We start from the raw sequence: 21,204 nt of genomic DNA on the forward strand, positions 1-21,204 counted from the left end.
AGGCTGGTAAATGACAACTCAAAAGGTTTTCTTGCTTGCCCCTATTCACAAAAGCTAAAGCCAGATAGGTTTGCACACAGGCAGCAGAAGGATCACATTCAAAACAAAACACAAACCAAAACAGAGAAAAGTACAGTGGTCCAGTTGCCAAGGACCACTCTTGATTTTTTCTGTCACAGAATCAAAGAATCTCCTGAGTTGGAAGGGACCCATGAGGATCATCCAGCCCAACTGCTGTCTCCTAAGACAACCTAAGAGTTAAACCAAATACTGAAGATCATTGTCCGTGTACCTAAGAGCATTGTCCAAATGCTTCTTGAACCTGGACAGGCTTGGGACCGTGACTGCTTCTCTGGGAAGCCTTCTTTCAGTGAAGAACTTTTTCCTAGTATCCAATCTGAACTTCCCCTGACGTGGCTTCAAGTCATTCCCTCACATCCTATACAATTCTGTAAAACACCAGAAAAATAGTGGAGATGCCTAACAACATTAAGATGCAAAGCAATGTAATAATGTATCTCACAATTTTATGACTAACACTGATTTTGAATCTAATTCACTAATTCTAGTAACATAGAAACAGCTACAGAAGAAATTATGTGTTGGTGAGAGATGACACTGAATGACCTTACTAAGAACTGAAGTTAGGCATGAAGGGTCAGAGTCTGAGCTGGCAGACAGCTGGTCATTCAAAATCACAGCCTTCTCACTGAGATTAAAATTCAAATAAAGGAGCTGAAAACACTGTATGGAAAACCAGGCAAAAGATTTTATGTGTGTGCTTTTAGCAGATTAAGAAACACTTCAAAAATATGCATTTTCAGTGTCAGAGAAACAGAAAATATCTGTTGGAAAAAGTGGCTTCTGAACTACAATTAAAAGGTTCGTCTGCCTATTTCCAATTCAGCAGCGTGTTTGTGATTTATTGAAACAAATGTTGGAATGGTTTATATGTCTCTTCATGACTACACGGTCAGGCAGTGCCTGCACACAGAGCAGCAGAAGGGCTATGACTGGTGTGGAGGTGTGTCCAGGTGTGGAGCCCTCAGTACAAAAAAGACATGGAGATTTTGGAAAGAGTCCAGAGGAGGGCCACAAAGATGATCAGGGGGCTGGAGCACCTCCCCTATGAGGACAGGCTGAGGGAGTTGGGTTTGTTCAGCCTGGAGAAGAGAAGGTTGCAGGGTGACCTCATTGCAGCCTTTCAATACCTGAAGGGAACTTACTCCCAGGAGGGGAGTAAACTCTTCGAAAGGGCTGACAATAGCAGGACACCGGGAAATGGTTTTAAGTTAAAAGAGGGAAGATTTAGGTTGGATGTTAGGGGGAAGTTCTTCACTAGGAGAGTGGTTAGGCCCTGGAACAGGCTGCCCAGGGAGGTTGTGGATGCCCCGTCCTTGGAGGTGTTCAAGACCAGGTTGGACGGGGCCCTGGGCAACCTGATCTTAGTAAAGGTGTATTTGTTTGGTGGCCCTGCCAGGCAGGGGGGTTGGAACTACATGATCCTTGAGGTCCCTTCCAACCCGGGTCATTCTGTGATTCTGTGACTGCATCTGTGCACGTGTCATCCTTTTGCTGAGACATGAACAACATACAGCAGTGTACGTGTTGGTTTTAAGCGTGTTAAAGGGTGAAGGCACGCTGTTACACAACCCGCTGTGCTTAACGGGAGGCAAACCAGAACATTAGCCATGCTTGTTCAAAGCTGCATTTGTCCTCAACTGGAAATTTCCTCAGCTAACAAATCCAGGCCTTGCGTTTACACAGCTGAACGCATCCGTCCCCTCACCTCACCGCTATGGCACGGCACTGCTTAGGGCACGGCGGGCACTCGGACAGCGCGGTGAGCGCAGGGGGCGGGATGCAGCGCGGAGAGGCGCCGCCTTCTCGCCCGCCCGGCACTGCGGGGCTGGAGGCTGAGGAGCCGGAGCGGGGCCGCTGCTCCTCTGGCGGGCGGGCGGAGGTGAGCGGGGCCGACGCGGGAGGGGGCTGCGATCCCGCCGGACGCCTCCGCAGGCCGTTCACACCGCCGCCCCGCCGGGGCTCCTCTGTGTCCCAGAGGTGCGGGCTCCCGCTGGCCTGGCGGTGACGGTCTGCCCGGAGCCGGTGCGGGCTCGGAGGGTCGGCCCGGCGGCTGGCGGTGGCGGCCCGCAGAGCCGGGCCTGGATGCCGTGCCTCGGGATGCCCGGGTTTGGAGGCGGCCGGAGCGGAGGTTTGGGAGCGAGGGGCTTCGGGATCGCCGCTGTCGTCACGGGCGGCGCCGTCGTTACAGCTGGCCGGGCCCCGCGCTGCGATGCGCTGCGCTCACCTGAGGCGGATGGCCGCTCCGCGCCCGAGCTGCGGTGCCGCTGTCCCGAGAGCGGCGCAGGATTCAGTCAATCACATCAGCAACGCGGTCAGGTTTTCCGCTTGTTCGGTTCGCTCCTGAAGGGATTACGCTTCCCAGAGCGGCGCTTCACAGCTGGCATAGCTCTGTCGTGTTTTCTTAGGCTTATCTAAGGACAAACGTCAGACTTAAATCACTCCTGCTGTTTCTTGTATCCACGAGGGCAGTCGGTTGGGAAAAGATGGGTTTTCTTACATTCCATTCCTGAACAACCCAGATTAGCTACTTCTTATCAGCTTCCTATCTCACTGTTTACAAGTTGGTTGTTCAACAACTTGCAGGAAAATCTAGAGACTGAAGTTAAGCTAACAAGTTTTTGCTTCCCTCAGTCCTCCTCCTCTCCTCTTCTAAGATAGGTACTTGTCTGCCTCTCATGTCCCTTCTGCATTCTAAAGACACTGCTTCTGTCAGCTCTTCAGGCACCAAAGGTGGGTTTCACAAGTGTCTGCTGACTTGAAAATCTTTATCTTATCTTTGTCTTTTAAATTACCTCACCTTCTGCCTCCCTGCAATATTAATTTCAGTCTTACACACTCTTACCTCTGAATTGCTATCGTACACTGAGTATAGTCCCTTCCCATGACTTTCAACTCTTGTTTCTATAATCTCTCAGAGCCCAAGAGTCACGCCTGTCTGTTTCCTAAGGCTATTTTCATAAAAACATACATTCTGTTAAGTTTATTCCATTCCTCACATTCTTTTTTCCTTAAAACAGGTGATGATGAAGCTGTGAATTGCACCAAATCCAGCTCAGCAGAGCAATTCATCATGTCCTAATCCTTGATATCCCCCTTGTAGATTCTTTGGACAAAAAATGGAAGTAGGCTGCTGTGGGGCTGAATAGAACTCATTGCCCATTTTCTCATGGCAGCTCAATTTCTATTCCTTTAAGTTTCACAGTATATATTCTGTAAGTTTTGTGGTTACCTTCGCATCATATGGCATGAACTGAAATGGACCTCTGTAATCATACAATGAATTCATATGTATTCTGTCATATCCAGTTGATGTATGTATCTCAGCTGATGAGAGTACAGCTCTTCTCATTATTTTCCTGGATGTGAACCCATCAGGATACAAGAAATGCTGGTATTTTGGTCATGCATTGGATACAATTCAGTTTGTGTAGCAAGAAAGAAGTCAATGCTTTTTCAGTGTATAAATATTAATGAGCTCTGCCGGAAACTTTCACTATTAGAATCTCTTTGGATTCTAATTCTCTTTGGATCTCTTTGGATATGGATTCTATGGTCTCTTTAACATATTATTTTTCATCTTTAGAATCTCGGTACAGTTTCAGTGAGTTTCTCCCTTTATTCAGAAACTGAGAGGTGCCTTCTGAAGTACGTTCTCCTAATAGCTTCCTTTACACCTGTGAAGAACAGTTTCTTTTGGTTGTAGGACATTGTGTTCCCAATTGATGGGTGAATGAAGTCACCCACTGGTTACTGGCATGCTTGCTCAGAAGGAGCTTCATTCTCCTTTGTTGTTCATAGCTCCCAGAAGAGGCTGGGACAGGCTGCCCAGGGAGGTTGTGGATGCCCCGTCCTTGGAGGTGTTCAAGGCCAGGTTGGACGGGGCCCTGGGCAACCTGATCTAGTAATTGTGGAAGTTTGGTGGCCCTGCCAGGCAGGGGGGTTGGAACTACGTGATCCTTGAGGTCCCTTCCAACCCAGGTCATTCTATGATTCTATAAAGAGAAGCAACCTGAAGTTTTCCCTTAACTCCTTCCTAATGTGCCTTTCCTTATTGCTTCAGTACTTTTCAGAGCTTATTCCTATTCTAGAATGCAGAAACCACTTATGTCAAAACTGTGCTTTCATGTGAATGCTTCCTTCCTGAGGGTTGTTTTGTGGTTTTCATACGTCTTTTGTGTGTGTGTGTTTGTTACTGCTTTAATATATCATCTGAGCTCTTTTCTCCAAAATTATAGCAGTATTCCTTTTAATTTTCAGTGAGCCTTTGCCTCTGTTCCTCTGCAAAGCCTCTCTTTCTGCAAGGATAAACTTAAGTCTTGAGACTTTCTAACCTGTTGTTATTGTGTGAAATCTGTTTCTTTTTGCCATTACCTTTTCATGGAGTTCATCTCATTTGCTTTTCTTCAGGATTTATATTCCCTGCTCAGTCAGAAAATTCAGTTAGGCCTGTGTCCTTGAATCCCTTACCCTTGCACCGCTAGTGGTTAAGCCGTATAAATGGCCAGATCCGGTAGCCTGACCTAACTGTGTCATTAGTGATCTCATGAACAGGCCTGGGGAAATTTCTCTTGTTTTCCTTGCCATTGGGTACATGTGGGCAGCTTGTTCCCCAGACTGAAAGGTGAGGAAGTCAGACAGATGTCTGTGTCGTGGTGGTTGTTGTAACATTCTGCAGCCTTCAGAGTTTTGTGTTCATTCCTGGTCAGTATTGAATACCACAATAAAAACCAGCATAATTTTTTAATCAAATCCAGCTTTTTGTGGACTCACCATCCTTACGCCAGTCTCAGGCCAGCTGTCTCACCTTCTAATACTTTATATAGTTCCCCAATTTTCTTTATATGCTTATTCTCATCATTTCATTAACCATTCACTTCAGAAGCACGAGGTGGTTTTGTGGGTCGATATTTTGAGGCAGCTAAAGATGGAAAAATATCATTCAGATCCCTCTTTATCTGTGTGTTAACAGACCAAGTTTCATTCTTACATAAAGAAGTGGAAGGATGGGAAAGCAGTGACATCACTACAAATGTTGGTCATGTAATGCTCAAAACTCAGTCTGTAATGTGACGCAGAGCTGGCATATTGTCTGCTGAGTGTTGTGGCAAAGGAGCTCAGAGATGTTCAGTTTTTAATCTAGTGGTCAGCCTTAGAAAATGTTCCTCTCCGCTGTCTGAGAGTTCAATTTTTTCCTTCATTTGAAGTTGGAGGTCACAGATGATGCAGTTTTATGTCTGGACCTCACAACAGTGCTTGTAATTTGAAACATGTGTCATGTAAGGTCACTCCATCCTTAACCTGAAATGCACCCTGCATCAGAAATTGCTGTGTAGATACTTCACTCTTCAAAGGCTTTCATTTCAAGTAGTAAAACTGGCCTAAATTAAACTTGTGCTTTTAGATTAGTAAGTCTTAGTTCTCTTTGTAAAATACATATATGCTTTTATACAAAGATCTGTTCAAATGTAAAGAAGGGTTTCTGTGTGCTGACAGAATTATTGATCTTTTAGATGACACAGTTATTTCACCCTCTTGTCTTTCACATAACCTTTATTGGGTTCCCCCCCAAAAAAAGTTGAGATATGGTTTTGAAAACTGTTGTGAGATTTGCCATGACAAACTAAGAAACATTATAGAATACAGAGTCATAGAATGGCCTGAATTGAAAAGTACCTCAAAGATTATCTAATTTCAACCCCCTTGCTCTGTGCAGGGTCACCAACCAACCACCAGACCAGGCTGCCCAGAGCCACATCCAGCCTGGCCTTGAATGCCTGCAGGGATGGGGCATCCACAACCTCCTTGGGCAACCTGTTCCAATGCATCACCACCCTCTGTGTGAAAAACTTCCTCCTAAGATCTAACCTACGTCTCGCCTGTCTCAGTTTGAAACCATTCCCCCTTGTTCTATCACTATCCACCCATGTAAATTTACCACAGGAATAGTATCTGTTATATGCAGGATGAATTTTTCTTATGTGTAGCTCTCATTGCAGTTCTTTTTAAAAACTGCATACAAATATCACTGCAGTATTTTTATCCCCTTTCAGAATAGCACTGCATTATAAACAATTGACTGCTGTCAAAACTCATCATCTTTGCTGTAATGCAGATGACCAGAATATGTAGCTGTCATCACAATCCCCTTTCAAAACTAAATGAATTATCATGTTAAGTTTATGGACAACAGAACAAAGGTGCATTATACCTAAGATCAGGATTCCCACATCAAAATCTCTCTAAATCAGATTTTTATCTTTGGAAAGAATGTGGTTCATGTGTGTAATCAATGTGGGTTTTGGAATGGAAGTAAGGAATTACATTCTGTTCAATAGATCACAGTCTGTAATGAAGAAATCTAACTTGTTGCCCCCATTTTTGTCTTTGTTCATTAATCTCTGACTTCACTGTCTCCCTATGAACATTTGGAGTCACTAAATCCTTCTGCATTGTGCATTCTCTACCAGAAAAAGTGGTTGTGCATCTCTATGACTCACTGATATTAATTTGAGTGATTTTTAAAATGTGTGTACTTCTTTGCATATTTGATTTTTACATACTTCTACAACTCTGTTATTAAAACTTCTGTCATCTTTGTGTTCTTCCTTGGATTAGTGACACAACGCAAGAAAAAAAAAGAATTGTTTAGTGCATACCTTATGAAAGAAAAGACAGAACCTGAAAATTAGAACCACAGAACTTGCTTCAGAGTTGTTTGCGATGGCTTGTAAAAATGTCTGATGCTGCTTTTTTTTCCTCATCTCACTTTATTTGCTTTTTATTTCCAGAAGGAGTCATCGTAGGTTCGGTGTCTTAGAAGGATGGAATCAATCTCTATGATGGGAAGCCCTAAAAACCTCAATGAAACTTTTCTACCAAATGTGGCCAATGGCATCAAGGATGCCAGTAAGGTCACTGTAGGCATCATTGGAAGTGGAGACTTTGCAAAATCATTGACCATTCGGCTGATCAGATGTGGGTACCATGTTGTTGTAGGAAGCAGAAACCCTAAACTTGCTGCAGAGTTCTTTCCCCACGTGGTTGACGTCACTCACCATGAAGATGCAGTAACAAAAACAAACATCATTTTTGTAGCTATTCACAGAGAACACTACACGTCTCTGTGGGACCTCAAGCATTTACTCGTCGGTAAAATTCTGGTTGATGTCAGCAACAATACAAGAATAGACCAATATCCAGACTCCAATGCAGAGTATTTGGCATCACTTTTCCCAGATTCCCTAGTTGTCAAAGGATTCAATGTTGTTTCAGCTTGGTCACTCCAGTTAGGACCTAAGGATGCCAGCAGACAGGTAAACATTGTGTTTGTATTCATTTGACTTGCTTGTAAGTTGAAATGACAATCGTGTACAGAATAAATGATCCAAATTGTGCTCTGGGATGCCTGTGTGTCTTTATGGATTGCAGAGGAATGTAGGTACTAGCTTAGATCAGCTAGCTGACATTTAAATGACTACAATAAGAAGAGTAGGATCCTAAAGTTTCCTGTAGGAAATATGTTAATTTATATTCCAGTGCTTCAAAGAATGAAGGCAGATTTTCCAGTTTATTTTAGTTTAAATGTTGATTTTTTGTGGGGTGAACTGTTTAAAGAGATACACAGAAATCTGAGGTCCTGACCCCAAAGCTTTGGAGTCCAGTCTTCTAGAAATGCTTGCATTCAGTGTAACCACAGAGAGAATATAACCCATTATTTATCTCCTGGAATATCCCAATATCATAAATATGAGGAAAAAGATGGAGGCACATATGTTTCAAAGTGATCATTCATTTGATCCAGAATTGCTTGGGAACATCATGTTCAAATTCCTTCCCAGTGTATTCCCTGACTCCATCCCGCTCATAGAAGGTAAAGCTGTATGTTTTTCTTGCTTTGCTGAAGCAATAGAAAGATATGCAAGAGCTCAGTCCTTCACAGCTTCGTGAGTTGCATGAGTTACATAAGAAGTGGTGAGTGTAATGTGACTACTGGAGATTACTGAGTTCCCTGGCACTTTTTAAGGCAAATTTTAGGTAGTGTGCAATCAATATTGAATTAGCATGATTTTAAAAATAATCTCATTGCACTATTTTTGTTCGTAACTGTCTTCTGTCAAACCTCATTATGTTTTCTGTAATACACATGATTGGAAAAATTCTTATATAGAGATTACACAGTTCTCTGCTTTGCATTGTGTTTGTGCTACAGCTGTTTTGGGGTCATCCTTTAAGATAAGTGTACATTCAAGAGACTCAAAAGTTTGGAAATGGTTTTAGCCATTGTTTCAGGTTCAGTCCATTCCTATAGGCATTTCAGTATAAGGACTATGAGACGTTTCAGTGTGTGGATTACCTGTACGTGCCAGTCACCTCACCATCAACTTCAAGAATGTGCCAATGCTATTTTGGTTGCTCTGTGGCTAAATAAGCATGCGTATTTTTTACCTTTACTGGATTTGTGTATAGTCTTGTTTTTATTAAATATTTCTTGTAATGGTGATAAATCTGTCAAAGCCACGTACAGATAGCAGTAGTGCTGCAGTTTTGCCCTGGAGGCCTTTCAGCTGGGGCAGGGGATGAGGGGTTTGTTGGTTTTGTTTTGGGTTTGAGTTTTTTGTTTCTGTTTTGTTGAGTTAGTTTGTTTTTAACCTGTACGTCTTTCTGTGTCTACAATTCACCTGACTTTTCCAACAGGTCTATATATGCAGTAACAATGTTCATGCTCGCCATCAAGTTACTGAGCTTGCTCGTCAGCTCGGTTTTATTCCTGTTGATCTGGGGGCATTGTCATCTTCAAGAGAGATTGAAAACTTACCTCTGCGACTCTTCACACTGTGGAAGGGGCCTGTAGTGATTGCCATTAGTCTGGCAACATTTTTCTTCATCTATTCCTTCATCAGAGACGTAATCCATCCATACGTGAGAAATGAACAGAGTGACTTTTACAAGATCCCTATTGAGATTGTCAACAAGACTCTACCAATTGTTGCCATCACATTACTTTCCCTAGTGTATTTATCAGGACTTATTGCAGCTGCTTATCAGCTTTACTACGGCACTAAGTACAGGCGATTTCCGCCTTGGCTGGACAACTGGCTGCAGTGTCGAAAGCAGCTTGGACTGCTCAGTTTTTTCTTTGCAGTGGTGCATGTGGCATACAGCCTTTGCTTGCCTATGAGGAGATCAGAGCGGTACTTGTTCCTCAATATGGCTTATCAACAGGTAAGTTGATCTTTGTTTAAGCAAGCCAAAAATGCCTTGATTGTATATGTGATACATTAATACAAAATTCATATTTTCTGCATCTTTTCCATTGTTTTCAGTCAAACATCTTTAGGGTTATTTTATGCATAGGTAATACTTAGTAAGAAGGAAGTGTAAAAGAAACACCTGTGTACGTGATGTCAGGTTGTGTTCACGTTTGTATAATGGGTTGAATTAAGGATATATTCTACTTAAATCTTTGGCAGCAATATATACAATGAGAATGTAGGTTAGACAGGGTAAGAGCAACACCAAAGGAATCTTCCAACGTAAGTTCCTCTTTGTGTGTTTTTAAGGTGCAGGAGATGTATGTATATGGTAAGTGCATTTACAAATGTGAGAAAGTACTTACAGTAGGTATTATTATGATAATATTCATAAATACATCTGTATTTTTGCAATGAAAATTCTGGTGCTTTGTAACTTTTTGGACCAGTGGTAAAAATATTGTGGTCATCAGAAATTCTGGGAATATCATCTATTACAGGCAATAGAAATTGACTCACAGTTCCCAGGAACAATAACTGGTCTTGCATAATCTTAAAACAGTCTCTAACTAACCGGTCCTCCTTTAGAAGAACTACTGCTTCTGTCTGTCAGCTTATCGCCACCTTTAAAATGGCAGAAGAGCAGCATTGCCATTCAGCATATAAAATCTGCAGGAAAGACAGATGACATGGAACAGAAAGAAAAATTAAGGGAATCAGATCCTAATAACAGAACAAAAGCAGATTGGGTCCACAGATTATAAAAGAAGTGAGAAATTGAACTTCAGAGAAAGGCAGAAAGAACAAGACTATGAAAAACAGCAAAGAATTGTGATTGTGATTGTTCATATGTAGTAAAGGGTCTACTGATATTTTTACTAACTCTCATTTCTAATGGTACTGTAAAAATCTCAATTGATAATGTTCATAATGGACCTCTTCTACGACACATCAAATCACTTTAGTTATCTTAAAACGGAAAAAAAAAATAGTTGAATATCCAAGCAACTTTTAAGGACCTGAGCTGCTTCTTTTTTCTGGTAAAGCTCTCCAACCAGAACATTTTCAAATGTATTTAATATCAACAGTGAAAGAGGCAAAACAATTTGGCTTTGGTATAAGGAGCTGAAGCACTAAGGAAATGATGCTAAATTGTTTCCAAGTGTGAAGAACTGAAACACTGTAGATTCACCCAGTTTATGCTACAGAAGATATGTTTCCAAAGTCAGAATATGATTACTTTTCTACAGTATAGAGTATACTTACACACTATAGAGAAATGTAGAACTGCTTGTTTTTATAAAATAATTGTTGTAATGCTGTGTTTTCTTTTACCAGCTCCTCTAGTTTTCCCATTTAGCATACAAGAAGAGCCAATACCAACAGTAAGGAAATTGTTGTTTTCCTCCAAGACATGAGGAAACCTCTGAAATATTTGACCCCATTTTATAATTGTTCTATTACTGCAGACATTTACTCAGCAAAATAACTCGTGTTAATGCTTTTAATATTTTGGAGAATGAAGTGCCTCCTTTCTGCTCCTTCATCAGGTTCATGCAAATGTTGAAAATTCTTGGAATGAAGAAGAAGTGTGGCGAATTGAAATGTATATCTCCTTTGGAATAATGAGTCTTGGGTTGCTTTCTTTGCTGGCAGTGACTTCTATCCCTTCAGTCAACAGTGCCCTAAACTGGAGGGAGTTCAGTTTTATTCAGGTGTGTTACTTCAAAATAATAGATTTTTGTTGTTAACATGAATTTCTTTTTAATGATAATTATTACTGTTATGAAAAGCGCTTTGCAACATGATCAGAGTATGTTGTTGTTTTTTCTATCTAGTAAGTTAATAAGAGCAACATATCCTTACTCAGCAAATAGATAAGCATGTAGGCAAATTCAGCATTTCATAAGTGTCAAAACAAGAATTAGCCTTTTACTCATGTTGGCATTGAAGAATCAACACAGATAGGACCAAATGAGCATAAATCTATAAATACCTTTCCACTGTTAGAATTTATTTCTAAGTTCAAATTGGTTAAGTTGCACAGACTCACTAAAAGCAGTGAGAATGATGAGATGAGATGCTGAATGTAGATGAACTCAATGGTAAAAATGAAATCTTGCTTCAAAGAATTATTTTTGTACAGCACTCACAACCGTGGTGTTATTAATTCACTTTTGCTTCCTCTGAATTATGTGGGAATTAATACATTTCTCAGCTGCGTTATTCTCATCAGGTAAAAATTCCCATTAGGAAAATATGCAGTTTTGTTTATTAAAAACAGTAGCTTTTCTAGGTCCTGGTGACCCTTCTACTGTTTGAATCCCTAAGTGTATTTTTTATCAGGTTGGAGGTTTGTTTTGATTTGCTTTATGATTTAGGGTCTCTCTTGTCTCCTTAAGAGTTTTTGGACATACCCACTGTAATGAAATTGTTGACTAATTTATTCTCACTCACCATTTTGAGCCTTCACAGGAAGTAAATACTCATTTTGTACTGTTGAAACATTCCTGCCATACGGAGTTCTCTGTGGATAACAGAACTGCTGTTGTATAAAATAAAACTTCAGTGCAAAAGGAAAAAATACATATTCAATCATGTGGTCATGACTTTCAGCCTCAGACCCAGATTTTGTATCTAATTTTTCCTTGCACAGATTTCCAGATCTCTGGCTTGTGTGATTTAGTCAAAACCCACATAATAATTACATAATTATATGCCTAGAAAGACATGTTTGTTTGTGTTGTATTTTCTGTAGTTATTTGCACTGTAATTGAAGGCAAAATAATTCAGATTTTAATGATGAACTTTAACAAATTATCTCTCAGTGTTTTGGCAAATTGGGAACAAGTTGTTGTCTTTGGAGGGATGGTATAGTTGGTTCTGTTTTGCATGTCAAAGAGAATTAACAGAGGTAATTATTTATGATCATTTGCCATTTTGAACTGCACATAATAAATTGAAATACTAAAATTTCCTTAAAGTTAATGACCACTATGTGGTACTTTAATTTTTCAGTAATAAATAAGTTATTCTTCAGGTAGTTACTGTTCCTTAGAAAAAGTTGCTTGCTTTACTCAATCAGAAAAGAGGCTTTCAGTGATTCCCCGCTAAAGTAAAAGGAGTTTGCATTTCTCTAAATTAGCGGGATGAGCATTGAAACTGCAGGCTATCATCTCAGTGTTGCTTTTTTTTTAGCTGGGGAAATCAGTATGTCTCTAGCTTTAGTCCTGATTCCTGAGATAATCTGCCAAAATAGTTGCTGAATCTCTGTTTCATATCTCACAGATTAAGAGTCAGGCAGTCATCACACTCAGTCAATTTCTCACCTCAGCATTACTCAGAGAACAACACACTATTGCTTGCTCATCTTAGTAGGTACAGTTTGATCAAAATAAGAGTGTGACCTCCTCTAAGGAGGATTACCACTAGAATATACTCATCCTGGAGTCTACCGGCAAAATCTGAGTTTTGGCTTAGGAAGTTATTTGCATACACAAGCACAGATGGTTGTCTGACCCTGCTGCGGTAGAACAAATTCTCAATGGTATCACCCTTATGTACAGTGGTACAGGCCTCTATCATAGTGTTTCTAATACTGTAGAGAATGTTGTTGCCTGGAAATCATGGTTGTCTTTGATATCCCAAATTATTTTGTAAATGCTTCCATCTTACCTAGCTTGATTTCACAACACAGGTGACAGTAGCTCCAAAAATTCCAGCCTCAGGAACCAAGGCAATTCCCAGCAACCATTCTAGAGCCTGGGAAAAATGTTCCCAGCATTTTCAACTGCTATTTCTACTACTGACCAATGTGATTTTACCAGCCAAGGAAAAGTATTTTTTTCTGCTGCTTTCAAATGTCCTCTGCTCTTAAAGATGTTAGTGTCCTGTGTCTCCCAGCCAAGACACAGCCTCATACAGTGAGCTTTTACTCAATTTGCAAAGGCAGCTGTTTTTGCCTATACATCTGGAAAAGTCATTGGCAGTAACTGCAAACTAGAATAAATGGTCTTAATGGAACTCTGTCTGACAGGTCTACTCTGGCTAAAGAAAAAAAGCCTGCAAAATGCTAAGTTGTATGAGGAACATTCTCTTTCTAGTTAAGCACTGAAATACAATGACAGAGGCAATTGAGTGCCTACTGGAAGAAAATACTGTCAATAGGGAAAGACAAACTTAATAACTTCAAATCAAGCCTGAAGAGAAGTACTAATAAGTGTCATTTGAAAGCACATCAAATCAGACAATCACAGAATATCCCAAGTTGGAAGGGACCTACTAGGACCATCAAGTCCAACTGTGAATGTGGTTTCTTCTGCAGCTTGCTGTAGGTTACATGATAAAGTCCTTGCAGGGTGTTATGGGAACCTTCTACTTGACATTAAATTCAACAGAACCTGTTTATGAAATGCTTTGTTACCTTGTGTCATTCTATACAAATCCTGTAGTCCCGATATTCCTTCTCATTAACCAATGGATGGAGAAAGGTAAGGAAAGGTTTCTGCTAACTTCAGACAAGTGCATGTAGGCTGTTGCAGGGAAGCTCATTGTTATGAAGAAGCAAACTACACCACTTGAAGCAATAAAAATTTCCATTGATTAACCCAGATCTCTTTCAGCAAAATGGCACTGTTCCTTAAAAAGTGTGACTCTTGATACAATCTACCTATGGAGTTGAGAAAATGTAGTTCAGAAATTATTTGTAAAGTCAACTGATGTTGTTCCAGTAACTTTGCTGGGATTGTTGCTTACTTAAGTACAAGTCTTGTGGTTGGCTTACGTTACTTACAGCTTGTACAAACATTTTCATTTTGGTTTTCACTACAGCCTATAAATACTAGTGCTTTTAATCACTGCTAAATTCAGTCTGTAGTTTTCAGAATGTGAACTTAAAACCGCATAATGATATTTCAAAGTAATGCATAGGTATGACATCATAATGCAGTGTCTGAAAGAAACATTAAAACAATGGGTAAGACTTAATCCAATGAAGGACCAAGTACTATTTTCTCATCTTTTTTTCCCAATTTCTCTTTTTTTGTTTTTGAAGTCTACACTTGGATACGTTGCTCTGCTCATAAGTACTTTCCATGTACTGATTTATGGATGGAAAAGAGCTTTTGAAGAGGAATATTACAGATTTTACACACCGCCAAATTTTGTTCTTGCCCTTGTTCTGCCTTCCATTGTAATTCTAGGTAAGATCATTTTACTTCTGCCATGCGTAAGTAGGAAACTAAGGAGAATTAGAAGAGGATGGGAGAAAAGCCATGCAATAGAAGAAACAAGTGGATCCATTCCACATTTCTCTCCGGAAAGAATAACTGTGATGTGATGATTGACTACTATTTGTTAGTACTATTGCAGATGTTTGACTTTTTCTTTGTTGTGTTTTGCTTTTTTTGTCATAAACTTGTATTTTCAGGAGTTTATGCGATGTATGTGTAAAGTCAGCGTGGACTTGCTTGGCATACATACAAGCCCTCTATGGAGTTGTGAGAAATTTATAACTAGGAAAATACTATTTCTGATGTCTACCAAAATACTTTATTTTTAATTACAGAGGGCAGGTAATCATGAAATCAGATGTTTTAATGCTCCTTTGCACAGTTGTATCACAGTAATGTTTCATTATAATGATGCTATTGAGATATTTCTTTGACTCAGAGAGTGTGTCAGAGTGCTGTGTCTTAACACCATACTTTACCACATCTGTCATTTAAACCACAGTTCTGGGTTACTGAGTTCAGAATTTTGACTAATAGAGTTAATAATTTAGGAAATGTTCAGATTTTGAAGTAACCGAAATTAATTTGTAATGATGTGTTGCACATGTACAGTGTATTTATTTTTGTGGTTTTACAATATTCCATGATTTGAATATGCAAAGCCAATTTCAATTGTGGCCAAATTATACGTCTTGTAGGCAGATTGTATTGTACCTTATAGGGCTTTTCTAAAAAGAATCCCATGGAATTTTAAACCTTAGCATCTCTTTATTTCTGTGTGTCATATAATGAGAGCATTATTATACATGAGTGGAAAGACTTGCAGATACGTATGCAAGCAACTACTTTTTGATGAAATATTATTTTAAACTACCAGAAGACGTTTTAAAATGAAAATACTGAGAAGTCTGCAACAGTAAAAATCCATTTTCACTGTGAAACTTCCAACATGTTGGTACAACAGGGAAGCATCACATTTACACTGGAATTTTAGTTATATATGAATGTCCCACAATCTGTCTTACAGTCTTAGTATCATTTGGTGTAAATACAATCTTCTATTTTTATATATAGTCTTACTTTTACAACAGAAGAAGTTTCTGAGATATGCCTGAGTTTTTGAGAAACAAAATGATTATTCTCAAACTTATAAATGAAATTTTACCTCTAAGACTTGACATTTATGTCTTCTGTGGGATTCAGAAGAACACTGAAAATGATTTATTACTACTACTTCATCACTTTAACAAAATAACTAAACCCAATTTATGTACCCTCAGGCTAGTCTTAATTAGCAAAACTTTTATTTTAATGAATGAGAATTGGTCCAAATTTTCCTTGGATATATGAAATTATATTTTTCTTAACTATTTTTGCACTGAGTCTCTGATTTTCTTAGCTGGGTCTTCACTTACTATTTCTTTGCAAGAATTTGTCATCAATGTGATACCTGTGAGAAATACAGTGTACTTACGTTGAATTTAACCTGAAATATCATCAATCCTTTGAATCTCAGTACTTCTATAATGAAACCGACAGCTCCATGGAAATAGAATCTGGAATCAAATTCTGCTCCCAGTTACAGTAGCTTAAATCTAAAGAGTTTGTTAGCTGTTCTTAATTTCATTTCAAACTCAAGAATGTAATACAGTTTTAGTTTGATTGTAATATCTGTGTTCTCCAAACATCAAGTCTGTACATTCAGGGTTTGTTGAAAATCAAGAGACAGCTGGATCTTTTTAATTCCAAGCACATTCACCAGGGTAATAACGTTACCGTCCTATTTCCAATATACAGCTATTTCAGTGACAAATGTAATACGTGAGCCCAATACCGTTTTATCAAACTAGATATTTAGCAAAAAAACTGTCATTATTACATACAGACAGGAGGTGAAGCTAGTAGGAATCCAATTTTCTCATAAAAATGGAGAACAAATGTCATTTACAACTGCTAACTTACTTTGCCTGTGTGTAAATTCATTTCAATACAGAAAGTTGTATATTTTTGGAAGGCTTTGGAAGGCCTGTAACCAGATTTCATAGCCAAGGTTTCTTATTCCATTACAGACAGAAACAAAGAAAGCTTGGGCATTTTTACTCCATTACTTTAAATAAATTTAATTACAGAATTAGCATAAATAGTTCAACTGATACAACTATTCTCTTGGTTCTAATTACTCACATATCCAGGTGTTTGCAGGAATATTTGCTTGTGAGTTGTCTGGAAGGCAGTTAATCTTCACAAAACTGTGGTATTGTTTGTGTAGAACTATTTCAACTCTTTGTTATTAATTTCATGCTAGAGAAAACAGCATGTGCGTCTGATATTAAAATACACAAAGTCTTGGAGAACTGTAATGAGATAAATACCATGCTATGTTCTGTCCCAGTTCTGTGCATGAAACCTAATTAAAGTCACTAGAATTGAGCAGTATAACTGAAAGTAGAATTTCCTACCTTTTAACAAATTTAGGATAGAAACCACTGCTGTTGACAGTTTCCAAATTAAATATGTTGCTATTATTTTTATAGCAATTATACACTTCCGTAGGATGTATAATTATCATTCATGTCTAATTCTTGTTTGATGCAGTAGCGATAATGTTGCAGAGCTGTAGTAGCTGAACGTTATGTCGAAGTCAATATATGTTGTAATATATCATGCAGCCACTCACAGTATATACAGAAATGTACTTGCCATCTTTCCTATGCAAAGTTACTTCTTCATTAGACTTCTTCAAGAGTGTTAAAACTGTTAAATTTTGAACTGACAGAAGTGTCTGGAGGGAATAGTAACGTGTTGTTCCTTTCTTCAAACTACGTGTATTGAAAATCAAAAATGTGGTTTAATTTTACTTGAAAGGTTGAAATACTGAAGTATTAATAAATAGATTATATTTTTAGATGCAGTATGTGAAAACATTTTGTTAAGTATTTGTGCTGTCATGTGACATATGGTTTCCAGTTAGGCCGTGTATTTATTTCTAACTGGAATAACAAGATGACTTGTTATTTAATCTTGTGTAGTGTTCTTTATTGTAAGGACCAATTCACTCCAACGAGACACTGTAAGTCTGAAAATAAAAGGACACTCATGCATTTGTTACACATGCATATGTTCAGTCACATCAGGAAACTATTTGTATGATTAATGACATTGGTTTCTGTGGGAGAACTTGAGTAAAGAGTTACTGGAAAGACACCTGAGGCTAAAAGTTCGGTTTCAGTTGCCTAAGTATTCTCAAATAAAATCATTTAGACCCTTTAGTTATTTAGGAGAATATACATGTATTTTGAGGAATAGGCTGCTATAAAAATACTTTCTCTTTAACGTTGTATAAATTGTTTACTGATGGTAGGGATGTTCTGCCTAATGTGAAAATAACATTCACTTCTCTTAATTACTGTTAAATAAAAACAAAATACTGCTTGATATGTGATGCAGAGCTTTACATGTTATGTTAGAAAGTAGAAACCTCTATGTATTTAGCAACAGGATGTCTGTTTTCTATGGACGTGAAGGTATTTCTTAGCTTTGTTTAAAATGCAGTTCTATTCCAGATTCCATATCTGTCTTTAATTTTATATTACAGTTCCATTAACTGTGGCAACTACATACAAGTTAATTAAGTCCTCATGTTTTTGAATTATTTAGAGATTAGCTGTTTTGAAATTCAGTTTTGCAAGTTGTTTGCATACATAGCCTGTGGTAATAGTTGTTGTGAATTGGTGCCACATTTAACGTTTTGTTCCAGCATTGTGCATAATGTGATGTGCCAACATGAGAAAGAAAGTACATTTGTGTTTTTATTTGGCATTAATTGGCTATAAAATATTGTGTGTGTCTATATGCAATTAGCTATACATGCTGCTCAACTTGCACTAAGGGAAATTACTGATTAATATAAGGCAAAAAATTCCCAAGTGGATATAGATTTCACAGGTATGACTATAGTTAAGAAACAGTTTTCCTCTGAGTGTTGTTAAATCAAAGTTAGATGTATCAGCTGCATAAAGATTAGATAGACTGAGTTTTTAAGTGCAATATTTTCAGCTGTAGCAGTGAATTTATGCAGTGGTAGTAGCTGCACATGCATAGTTACTTTCAGATCGTACATCTCTTAATGCACAAGTTTGGGATTTCTTGGATGTTCATTTGGTAGTATTTTCTATAAATGTAATAAGTAAAGTTGCAGTACTGACATTGTATCGTTATATGATACTGCTTGAATTAATTAGATTGCAGCCTATGAAACAAGTGACACACAGAACTGACCTCAACAGTGATCTTTATCATTATATGTTGTTTTTCATGCCTTGCTGGCAATGTCTTGCAATGACCATAGTTTGTCTCTCATATGCAATATTTTCCTGGTATTCTCTTTGTAGCTGTTTGTCAGAGGGTTTTTTGTGCTGTTTCTCTGAACAGGGCTATTATAAAATATTAGTAAAATGCTTTTACCTATTTTTTCATAGACTCTGATTTACACAAAAATCAATAAAAGGTTAATGTCAGGTATTTGGCTTCCTCTTCTGTTCTTATGCATAATAAAATCCAGTTTGTTTTCCTTTATAATACATGTGTACTCTGATTAGCAGTTTTTCTAAGAGGTAGAACTTGAATGGATATTCACAGTAAAATTCTAAAGAGCAATTTGTTTCTTTTCCAACGCATTTACACATTACAACACATTACAACCATTTCCCTTATCTGATTGTAAAGTACTCTTAATGTTTTGAGGGCACAAAAAGACACTACTACTACTACTACTACCAAAAAGACACTACTATCAGTATTACTTGTTATTCAAAAAACATCTGTATCAAAATTGATACTGATGATCACAAGTAAGTTTGGCAGGGGGAGACATTCTTCATGTTTGGCTGTGCATGTGAGAAAGCATTGCTGTTTAAATGAGAAAAACAGGTGAACCACTTTGCAGTTCTTCACCTTTTATCCTAGGAGGCTTATGCCAACATAAGAGGAAAGAGGAAGATAATATGTATGAGGTGAAACTCTGCTTAAGTAGAGGTCAGCAGCATAAACAGTTCTGAGTTCAGAGAAATCAAGATGCACCAGTCAGTGAAGCCATCATGATTCACATTATTTTCATATTAAGTAGCATGGCTTTCCTGTACTCTCAAACAAAGCCATTCCCTTGAAGCAACAGAATTTAGACATGTTAAGAATTACAATATTTTATATCTGTTTGTGTCCTGCCTGTCATAAAAATGACTTTTTGGTCCTAAAGATCTGTCATTTCTGAGCTGCTTTAAAATCTTGCTTTGTTTCTGTACATCACACTGCTTGTTTTTCTGAGTGTTGATACTGTATTAGCAGTTGGGAACCCTGAATTGTACCTTTGCCCAACTAAAACTGTGGAAAAATCTAAGTTCTGGTTACTGTGACTTACTTCAATTCCTGTTAATAACAGGTCAGATGGAGGTCCTCATCAAATCCACAGCACCTAGTGACCTAAACGCTGCACTGTGATAGATAGGTCAATTCAGATGCTTAAAATTTTGTTGACTTCACAGACTTGAGTACTGCCAACCACTTTGCTTGTTTTGTTGTTTTTTTTTCCTTCTGTGAATTACAAACACAGGAAGTCTGGCAGTACAGTACTGCACTTTCCTGTTGCCCTTCTTTTTCCCTGTCCTACCGATCAAAACAAGAAACAAGATTGAAAAGGAAGACAAGAACTCAACCAACTGATCCTTAGAATCTCATTTCTGTACTGTAAGGAGCTTGGTGTCATATTCGATACAGCGAATAGATCGCTTTGAAAAAGACATTACTTGGCTATGGCAGAAGACCCCCCTGCTGCAGCACAAGGAAAGGTGTATCCTTTGCAGAATATATTATTTCAAAAGCTTACAACTTCATTTGTAAAAGAGCGAATAAAGATTGTGAGTGAAAATAATTCACTCAGCAAAGTCAGCAGGAGATTGATGGTAGAACTAGGTACCAAACTTTAATCTTCTAATGCACAGCTATCCCACACATTTGAATACATAGTCATGTGGTTTTATGTAATTGAAGTCTACCTCAACAAACAAAACTGCTGAAATTTCACAAAAAAAAAATAATGTCTTCAATTAAAACAGAAATATAAATCGCTTACTTTTGAAGTATATTTTGCTAGCTTTTGTAAAGCTTAGTTGTTAACAATTGGGAATTAATACTCTCAGGGGTAAGGTACTAAGGTCTTCATGTCTCAGATATTACTTGTTCCCAATGGAAACAGTAGCTGTGATGAAAAACAATGGAAGCCTGTTGTTTGAGGTATAAAACTGTTAAGTAAATATTTTCACAGTTGACTGCAGGCTTTTTAGAATGGGCACTTGCCAGTTTGCAGAAGGCAGCAGAATCCCTGTAAGTCAAACTTGCACAGTGTAGCTTCTATCTAAATTCTTCTTCACTTACGAAGAAGATTCACAGCGAACATTTGCAGTATGATCTTTGGAACACTCAGCCAACAAATGGCACATGACCTAAGTTTATAATTTACAGGCTATGTTTCTCAGTTTAGGCACATTCTCATTGTGATTATCATTCAAAGCAGCAGAGCTTAAAACCATTTAGGCCACAATAAATGTAAATAGTAGTTTTTTGATGTTGTTTCTTCTTTTTTC

General features: G+C 38.3%; 1 protein-coding gene across 3 annotated transcripts; it reads left to right on the forward strand.

Annotated features, from left to right (window-relative positions):
* The first annotated feature begins 1,859 nt into the window (after positions 1-1,859).
* STEAP2 (STEAP2 metalloreductase) lies at positions 1,860-19,144 on the forward strand. Of its 3 annotated transcripts, none has more exons than XM_015853507.2 (5): positions 1,860-1,963; positions 6,873-7,397; positions 8,779-9,306; positions 10,886-11,050; positions 14,389-19,144. In XM_015853507.2, the coding sequence occupies exons 2-5, from the start codon at positions 6,906-6,908 to the stop codon at positions 14,671-14,673; spliced, it is 1,470 nt and encodes a 489-aa protein (XP_015708993.1). In that variant the 5' UTR covers positions 1,860-1,963; positions 6,873-6,905; the 3' UTR covers positions 14,674-19,144. The 3 variants fall into 3 exon arrangements, with proteins under 3 accessions (XP_015708993.1, XP_032298993.1, XP_015708994.1); XM_032443102.1 differs by having other exon boundaries at positions 1,919-1,963; positions 6,876-7,397; XM_015853508.2 differs by lacking the exon at positions 1,860-1,963 and adding an exon at positions 2,705-2,814.
* The last annotated feature ends 2,060 nt before the right edge of the window (positions 19,145-21,204 follow it).

Source organism: Coturnix japonica, chromosome 2, assembly GCF_001577835.2.
Source record: "Coturnix japonica isolate 7356 chromosome 2, Coturnix japonica 2.1, whole genome shotgun sequence".
NCBI lineage: Eukaryota > Metazoa > Chordata > Aves > Galliformes > Phasianidae > Coturnix > Coturnix japonica.